The sequence below is a fragment of the Sebastes fasciatus genome, chromosome 6 (genome assembly GCF_043250625.1).
Source record: "Sebastes fasciatus isolate fSebFas1 chromosome 6, fSebFas1.pri, whole genome shotgun sequence".
NCBI lineage: Eukaryota > Metazoa > Chordata > Actinopteri > Perciformes > Sebastidae > Sebastes > Sebastes fasciatus.
The window spans coordinates 31,602,071-31,611,544 of NC_133800.1; the positions used below are offsets into that span (position 1 = coordinate 31,602,071).

Genomic DNA, 9,474 nt, shown 5'->3' on the forward strand with positions numbered 1-9,474 from the left:
AATCATATAAAAATCCATGCCCACATTAGCCTAATACAACTAGGGGTATAAAAGGATTAATTCCACAGTATAAAAAGGATTTGTAAGATCTCTCATGTCAGATAAATGTATTTCATCTCACAGTATACAGTATATAATCACATTGGTTAACCCTGTAGGTCTAAAAATGTGATTTAGGACCAACTTCTCCTTTGAATTTAACACATGCATTGATATTTTGACATGTTTAACTACACGTTTTTCACAAATCAATAACACAGCGGAGTCAGAAAAAGTATAAGGAAAAAAACTTTTATTGTTTCACTCTTCATATCTGTACAAATACCATCAAACTTTGTATGTACATATGACATTTACATAAAAAATACAAAACTATATATTCATAACAGAATTTTGTATTTCTCTTGTGATGTTTGAAAATAAAAATGTATTCTGGAAAAAAAAAAAAGAAACAAAAAGAAACAAAAGTGATGAAGTCTGATATTGTGTAGAGTACTGCGGTACGTTAGTCCTATTTCAGCTCTGCGAGAGCAATATGGAGCACATTGGCAAGAAGACAGCACACAAATGTTAATGGCACATTGTTTCCAAAATAATCAAGTATCGTCCAAAAACTTACCTCTGCTCTAATGTGGTGAGACAAAATAACTACTAGTGAATAATGTCTAAAGTCGTCGTCTCCGTGTGGAAACAAACCTAAAGGGCTAAAACTGAGGAGTAACCAAAAAAAATAAGAAAAGAAAAAACAAATGGCTCTTTTTTTTCTCTTCCATTTCATCACTGCTGTGTTGCAACTTTTACAATGCTCTATTTGCAAAACCATTGAGATAATCCCTTTGGTCGGTTATTATGAGTTGTAAACAAACCAGAAACACTTCTGTACATAAAATGATTGATATATTCCCAATAAATAAACACACAGCCTAAACATGCATTTACGTATGTGTGACATAAACATCTGTGATAGAGATTTGACAGAAACAAGCAGATTTTTACAGCTTTAGGGAATGCAATTTACAGCTTGTAGAGGACTTATACTTACACGGTAACATGACAAATAAATAACACTGCTTCTCTTTGGACAAATATATTTCTTCATGATAAAAAAAAAAGAAAGTAAAAGGGACAACAACAAAAAGGGGGGAAAATGAGTGGTAACACAATATATCATGGTAGATAGTAAGCCTGACATTGTAAATGTATAAATTATAAAACACAAAAAAGTATAAATAAACATCTAGCAGACTGAACTATATGTATACTTCCTTTTTCTTTAAAAAATAAATAAGCATACACATAATGTACAGTATGGACATGATTCCTTGCCCTAGGACTGTTCCCCTAGTGATGGGGGCCTATCCATCCAGTATAGAAGATATATGGACATAGGCCATGTAGTCTGAGTCCTCATCTTCCTCATCCTCCTCCTGGTCTTCTGTAATGGCTATATGGGAGAATATATGGTAGCTGTTGTATGAATATGGACCACAACAGCGCAGAATATCACTGAATGTTCTTTAAAAAGAAAGCTCACAGCAAAGCCACTGGCACACAGCCTCCCTTTTGTTTCTTTTTTTATGTTTATGTGTATGCATCTGAGGAAGGATCTGTGTGACAATTACTGTGGCATCCTCAATTATGCAACTTCCATTTACATAATCTAGCAAGTCAGGGCTGCAACAAGAGAAAAATGATGGAAAAGACGGGTGCATGGGAGGTTATAGGGGGGTCACAAGGTGGGTTATAGCGGGGCTGGGTGGCGGGTTTGGGGGGGGGGGCACTGGTTCCAGTGGCTCGGGTCTCTTTTGGGCAGATTCCTGAAAGCAGACACACATAACACAAAAAAAAAGTGCTCTTGTGTTCTCGGATTTTGCTTTGCTCTGATTGTTGTTGTCTGGCTCAAATGTACAGGGAGGGAGGACTCTGTGTCACAGCCTGGCCTTTTAGCAAGCAGGTCAGAGATCATCAACACAGTTCTGAGGTATTTTCTTTTCTTTTTACAGAAGAGATTTACATCGGACACGTAAAAAATAAAAAAAAGCACACAAGCGAGAGTGACAATACAAAAAAGAAAGAAAAAAAAAACAGGCAGTCCCTCATCAATCCAAATGGATTTGTCATTACATATTCTGGTAGACAACACATTCACTGGAAACAGCACGAACAGTAAAAGTTAGCTGGTTTTCTAAATGATGAGATGAGAAGTGAGAGAGCGTGGTTCTACAAGCTTCTGATGCTCCTGCACACTGTAAAGTATCACATTTATATTTAGCTCATGAGGTGATCATAAAGTTGGTCCCTTGGATTCCACTGCTAGGCACATCACATTAAGGTACTCAGTCAGGAGAGAGAAACTACAACAAGGAGACACTCTTCTACAATGTGGAATGTAAATTCGATACTCCCTTGAGGCTATTGTTCAATTTGATGGTTCACCTCCAGATTTGTGAGCGCATGAATGGCTCAGTCTGGTCTACAGATAAAATGTCAAATCCGTCGTCTTTATCACTAACATGGCACCAATGTTACAATCACCTTATGCACATCATATATTCAAAAGGTATTCTGTTCTTATTGACATGTTGGCAGTGTGGTGTATGTCACAAGAGGCAGTGCATTTTGAATTGATTGATTACAGCCAAAAGCAACAAAAAAATAATACAAAAACACAAAAAACACCGTTACCATGAAATTAGCAATGTGACCATGGAATTTACAAGCTGTAAAGATATGACCACTATCATAAACATAAACAAAAAAAAAACTGCATGTGATTTCAGGCGACCTGCTCCTGCAGGTCACTAGCATGACCATAAACTAGACTTTAAATATCAGGATTGTTCCACTGCAAACAAAATTAGTCTCCTTTATTATTTGCGTTAGTTTAATGGAGTTAGCTTTTCCAAGACTTTTACATGGAGTCTGCTGATATATAGTTTTTCATTTACCTCTCTGTTATTTTGTTTTGCAGTAAAAAAAGAAGTAAAATTAAAAAAAAAAAAACAACAACAAGAACACAAGAACAAAAGCCAGCGACAAAGACAACATCATGCAAGTTCTTCTATTCCCAAGTCCTTTCTGCTTGCTTAAGCTGTGCTTGGTGGTGTGGCTGGCTGGGGTGGGATTTTGGGGGGGAAAGTTGGGTTGGGGGGGCACTGTCAGGGGAGGTTTTTTGTTGGGGAAGCAACATGGAATATTGTCTTTTGCTTGGAGAGGGAGGAGGGTGTTTTCATTTCTTTCACATTTTGTTATTTACTTACAGTTGCAAGATCCCGAGTGCTTGACCTCCAGCAGCACCCCCATAGAGCAAGCAGCCTGCTTCATGGCACATTCACTGGGATATGTGGTGTTGTCGCTGGCACACACCGCCTCGTCCGTCCTGCTCTCCGGACAGGTCTCGTCACACAGCGAGCAGCGTCCCCGGCTCATCCGAGCGTCCCACAGACACTTCTTCCCCGCGCTGCACTGGATGTCCTCACACGACTTGGCCTCTAGGAGCGGAGGGAGGAAGAAGTGAGCACAGGGGACATCTTTGATTAGATGGATTATGAACGCTTTTCATGCAGGATCAGATGACTTTCTGAGCTTTTTTTGGACAACTAAGCTAGGAATAAAAAAGTAAATCCTGTTTTATGGGGTTATGGGCTTGTGTTTGAGTTTGCAAATTCAAGGCTGCTTTCTGGATAAGGATCCATCTGACTCAAATATTAACTTGAAGCATGTCTTCATGGCCCCCAGCACTCCCCTGCTTTGCTCTCTCTCTTTCTCTCCCTCCCCCCTCTACTTCCCCCTCTCCCATATGGGATAGTGCTGCCAACATCAGGAAATAATAAGATGTCTATCATTTCTTGAGCAAACACAAGCAACTACCAAACACTCCCTCTCTCTCTGAGACCCCCTCCTCACTGGAATGTTGGCAAAAATGAGCAGAGAATAACTGCAAAGCTCGCTTGGAAGAAAAAAAGGCACTCAAACAATATTCAAAGGCAGTGGCTGCTGGAGGCTCTCTCTCTCTCTCTGGGAGTAAAAGTCTCACACTCTCACACTCTCTGGTTGCAGACTTACTGATGCATTTTCCCTCGTATGCCACTCCGATGGATCTGCCGAGGAGGCAGGTAGCTCTTCTCAGGTGACACGCGCTGGCGTAGATGATGCCGTCGTTTCCACACAGGTACTGCTCAGGTGACGTCACCTCGGGGCAAATCCGATTACACGTCACACAATATGCGTTGTTTGTCTGGTCCACGACGCATGTGGAGCTGCCTGGGCACAAGACGTCACGGCACGTTTCTGTCGAGACAAAGAGAGACGAAATACAAGATGCATAAGAGAAAGAAACCGCTGGATTCTTGGCACATGCAGCTTTTAATGTGAAATTTCTTGCAGAATTTTAAAAATAATATTTACTTACTCTTGCATTTTCCCTGGTACTGCACGTCCAGGTCTGGGTGGCCTTTACATTTCGCCTTCAGGAGCGCACATTCGTCTTTGTAGGTCTTTCCATCCGCGCCGCAGACAGGTCCTTTCCAGGTGATGTTGGAGCAGTCTGGCGCGCACACGCAGCGCGGTTTGCTCCTCCTGTTCATCTTGCACCTCTTTCCAGGCCCACAGTCAACATTATCGCAAGTTTCTGTAAAAAAATGTAAAAAGGAAGTATGTGTTATATGATTGCTGGTGAGGATTTTTTGGCCTAGTGCTTAAAAATTACTCTGGCACATAAAGTACATTCTATAATTAGGGGTATACATGTCATATCCACGGGCTGTATTTATCAATTTTTACCAAATATTCACTTCAACCAATAGTCAATTTTATATATCAGGGCACATTTCTCTTTCATTTAATACAAAAAAGTCAACAGGTCCCATCATTTATTTGTTTTGCAGAAAATGCATATTCTATACTTGAATTTTGCTGTCCAATTTGCTAAATGTCAGGTTTTTGCTCTTCAGATTAACATTAAAATACATGTTTTTGTATATCATTTTCATAATAATATCATTCATCATTCATCATTTCATTGTTTTTTCAACAAAAATGACTGAGTGGGTGTGTGTATTGTGAGAAAAAACGAAGGGAAATGAGTGCACCTCCACCTTTGCAAGGTATGCAATTGGGAGCTCCGCCATTGAAGATCATCCACCTAAAGAGCGTGCTGTTGGGGACGTCCTCCTCGGTCCAGGACGTCCCCAGTCTTCCACTCCGACAGCACTCCTCCCTGCTCATCCCGGGCATGTAGAGCACCTGGCACCTTCCGTTCTTCCCCTGCTGCAACCAGCAGTTCCCAGCTGTAAACAGAAAAATAATCGAAAATTCGAACATTCGAATATCGAATAGACGCATGTCGAACGTCTGAAACCGCTGAGCCACCGAGACGCACTAGACACACACGCACAAGCTCGTTTATTATCCGAGACTCTCCCTCCCTCCTTTTCGCCCTCCTCGCAGTATTTTGTCTGATTTTTTTTTTTTTTTTTTTTGCGAGACTGTTAACACTTTGCTCTATCCCGTCTGTGACTGACAGCCCTTTACAATGCACCCCAAAAAGTAAGAAGAATCTTTGTAGGAGGGGGGGTTTGTCCTTTATGCCTAGAGCCTCCTTGTTATCACCGGACAGAAAGTGGAGCGTCTAGACAGCGTTAAATAGCAGCCAATCTCCTTCAGAAAAACGGTCTGGAGCTGAAACACACCGCCGTCTCCAACGCCTCAGAACAATATCCCCAGACACAATGCCTTGCTTATTAACAAAACCAGTGTAAAGTTGATTTTAAACATATAAAAACATATAAAAAGAGAGAATAGTTATCCTATTTCTGAAAATATCCTTTTGATCCAGACAACTGCAGGATGTCTCTAACCGACACAGACACACATGACATTAAGTGTTCATGAACTGGTTCTTAAATTGAAGACAGATTTCTATTTGAACTATATGATGGGTGCAAAAAGTCTCCAGTTTTTATTATTTAAAAATGAAATTGCAATAAAAAAAAAGCATTTTTTGCACACAATGCTGAGTGGATGTGTGCAGGAAAAAAATGTAAAAAATCACGCCCAGAAAGTCTGAAGTTTGTTACAGGTTTTGACGACAACAGTGAGACACTTAACGCGCATACTAAAGTAGCAGAATATGCTCAGGTAGGTATTATGGACCAGCTCTGCGTGGAGGCTTAAAGTGTGTGCGCGCCTGGCGAGAGGCTGCAAAAACTTGCCATATAGTCTCACTTTGAAGTGTCCCATATGGCACCTGCTTTATGGACGCTTTTACGCACGCACTGTCTGATGCATAGCGAGTGGAAAAAAGAGGAAAACTCACTTTGAAAAGTTTCTCGGTTGCAGCAAGTATCCGACACAGCATTGTCGAAGTTTTTCCAAAAAAAACGGAGAATAAAAAAAAAAAGCTGATGAAGAAGAGCTTACCTTGAACTTTTTGATGTTCCATGAGGTGACAAAGCCATATGAACAAGAGAAAAAAGCCCGGGTGGAGGTGGTGTTTCAGCATCCTAAACATGATGGAGAGGCAAAGTGAACTATACGTGTTTGACACACACAAGCAGCAGCAGCGCAAAAAGTAATCTGCTTAAGGTGGCAGTGTTGAATAAGTGTCAGTCTGAGAATGCAGCCTCTCTTTTTAAATCTATAAGGGGTCTCGGGTTGACTGTCTCTGGTGGGCGGGCTCCTCTTCTGGTGGGGGTGGGGAGAGTTTTTTTTTTTTTTTTCTTAACCAAAGTTCTTTCAATCCTAATCAGGTGACATCGTTACAAGCAACTTTCTCTTTTTTTTGGCCACAATAATCAAAGAATATGAAGATATGTATGAATTTGTAATAAAAAACACCACACTTTGGATTCATGCGTAAAACAAAAGCAAATCATCAAACATGTGTCAGCTAATATGAATTTGTGTTTTGATGGAGAATATTATTATTAATGAAAATGAAAATTAATTTTATTTAGTTTTTTTTATCACATTATACCAGTGTGAGGTGGACAGCTCCTTTTACGCATGACTTACACGCACCTTTAAAGCCATAATAATGATAATAACATGGATAATAAGCATAATAATAACAATAATAATAGTAATAATGAAGGTTACTCATATATCAAGGCCTTTATTGCTGTATAATCAAACAGGCCCACAGCCAACATACCATCAGTCCTTCAAAATTACTACTTGTTGGTAACTGATTTATTTATTTTTTTCCACCAACTGCAGACAAAAGTGTAAATGTTTTTGGTGAGAAGTTGCCTTTTCTGGAATAATATATCCGAGCCCCAGACAATAATAGAGTTCATAGTATAGTTCCGCAGACGCACTGCTAATATTAGAACAGACAGTTGTTTGGGTTTCTCTCCCGGGTCAAGCTTTTAAATATAATCAAACCTGTTTCCGAAGAGGCTTCAGACAGAGGAGCAGGGTGTTGCATTTCATTGAATGAAACACACACACACACACACACACACACACACACACACACAGCTCTCCACTCACTGACGCACAGACAGACTGAACTCCGTCAGAAGTCCTTGCGCGACCTCTTCAGCGGAACTCTGGTTACAGCTCTCCAGAGCAAAGAGCAAAGTGTCTACTGTGTGAATCAGACACCAGGGAGTTCATTATCTGTCGGCGAGGAAGAACACACTGTAATCCTCCTTTTTTATTCCACTGAAGTACCACTTAATCTACAAAATATGAGAATATACATGCAATAAGAACTCTGCAATATTCCCACATGTCCAGAGCTGGAAGTGTGGCTGTAGACAACATGATGATAAAATATCACAATTTCTTTCTCATTTTTTTGAGGCTTGTGTTGTATTATTCTTGTTAGTGCACTTTCATTAGAAACAGCACTGGGCAATAACTTTAGTTGTATTATTGGTTTTATACTACAAATGATCATTAACACAAATAGTATTTCTACAATGACACACAGAAGATCATCATACAGTCTAATACAAGTTACAGTCATATCCCCCTGTTACATATTATTCATTAAGACCACCCAGCCTCTCTCATCTAACGCTAAAAGGGGACAATGTTTGATTTACGGTGTGTAAAAAAGAAGTTCTTGCAGGATTATTTATGGCGTGCCCTTCTTGTGATCCAGTGACTCAGTTCATGCTTCATACAGACAGACAGCTGTGCTCAAGAAGAAGAAACAGAAGAGGAGAGAGGAAGATGTGTTAATCCTCAACTCACAGGACAGCTAACAGATCACATGTAACCTGAAACAGAAGTCAGGAGGCTCATAATCAAGGATGCAATCAATTAAAAAAGAAGATTAAGAGTCTCTCCAACACCTATCAGCCATTTTTGATTCTTTTGTGGCGTTTTTTTTCACCTTTTGCCCTCCATTCTTAGTGATAACCTGCGTTACTACTCTACGCTTTGGCAATATTGTCCATACATTCATGCCAATAAAACATATTGAATCATCTAAAACTATCTAGCTACTGTACTTCCAGTATCCGATGAGTGATCGTTCTACTGCAGAACATGCTTGGCCACATTATTTCCAGCTTGTGTTGATTATTATATGAGTCAGTGTAGCATCACGAAATTTTCCATTTCTGGATTCAGACTGAACATTTTTCATGTGTTTTCATGCAATGAAAGCCAAGACGAGGTGTCTGTAGTCAGTAGAATGATCTGTCTGAGGGGAATGTCTACTTAAATGCTTAAATGTGAAGATGTCTACCCTTTTATTATTAAGCAATTGTTAATATTATCAAGCAGAGTAAACATTTGGTTATGAAAAGTTTAGGGCTGACCAAAGAAATTCTTAGTTGACGATATTGTCGACTTATTAATTAGTCGATTCAATCGAAAGATCTGTAAAACTGAGTTTCTCCACAAAGAATCACAGAAAAGCACCACTTTAAATCTTGTGTTTACCAGAGATGTGCTTATAAGTTTCTTAGAAATAAGTCATTCAGCATGAAAAAGCATAAAAAACAACTAATAAACTAAAGAAATCTTAGTCGACTAAGACCAAAACAACCGATTAGTCGACTAATCGACTAAGAGGGGGCAGCTCTAGAAAATGGACTGATTTTTCCCCCTCATGTTGCCCATTCATCCCTGTTAGTGAATTAATATTCTGACTAATGTCACAACAACTGTTTGACAACCTGTCAAATTAGTTTGCATTTATGAGCCAACCGAAAGCTGTTTATAAACCTTCAAGTTTTCATCACAATATTAAAACTGTCGCAGAAGCAGCAGCTCAGTTATTCGTGACAATTACTTCTTTCAGCAAGTCTGAAATGTTAACTTGATGTTGTTATGTTTGGCAGATCATTCAGCGTCTGCTGCGTGCGTGATTTGTGGGATCGGAGTCTTTGAAGAGTTTGGAACTTCCAAAAACACTTCCTGACATGCGAGTACATTTCTGCCGGGCTGTATCGACTTTAAAGTGCTGGCTGTTCTCCTGAAGCCATTAATGGCATCAGCAGAGGGACGGCCATG

General features: G+C 39.8%; 1 protein-coding gene across 2 annotated transcripts; it reads right to left on the minus strand.

The window, feature by feature from the left end:
* Positions 1–1,209: 1,209 nt before the first annotated feature.
* On the minus strand, positions 1,210–6,630 carry fsta (follistatin a). Of its 2 annotated transcripts, none has more exons than XM_074639242.1 (6): positions 6,421–6,630; positions 5,091–5,288; positions 4,412–4,630; positions 4,066–4,290; positions 3,261–3,491; positions 1,210–1,444 (listed from the first exon to the last, which is right to left on the minus strand). In XM_074639242.1, exons 1-6 carry the CDS (start codon positions 6,509–6,511, stop codon positions 1,356–1,358), a joined length of 1,053 nt encoding a protein of 350 aa, XP_074495343.1. In that variant the 5' UTR covers positions 6,512–6,630; the 3' UTR covers positions 1,210–1,355. The 2 variants fall into 2 exon arrangements, with proteins under 2 accessions (XP_074495343.1, XP_074495344.1); XM_074639243.1 differs by having other exon boundaries at positions 5,097–5,288; positions 6,421–6,628.
* Between the last annotated feature and the right edge of the window lie 2,844 nt (positions 6,631–9,474).

Excerpts from the sequence above, each read along its gene's own strand:
- fsta (XM_074639242.1), bottom strand. The coding sequence starts at position 6,511 with ATGTTTAGGATGCTGAAACACCACCTCCACCCGGGCTTTTTTCTCTTG. Across the intron at positions 3,492-4,065 it reads ATACGAGGGAAAATGCATCA|AGGCCAAGTCGTGTGAGGAC; the intron begins GTAAGTCTGCAA and ends CTCCGCTCCTAG. Across the intron at positions 1,445-3,260 it reads GCACTCGGGATCTTGCAACT|CCATTACAGAAGACCAGGAG; the intron begins GTAAGTAAATAA and ends TCTCCCATATAG.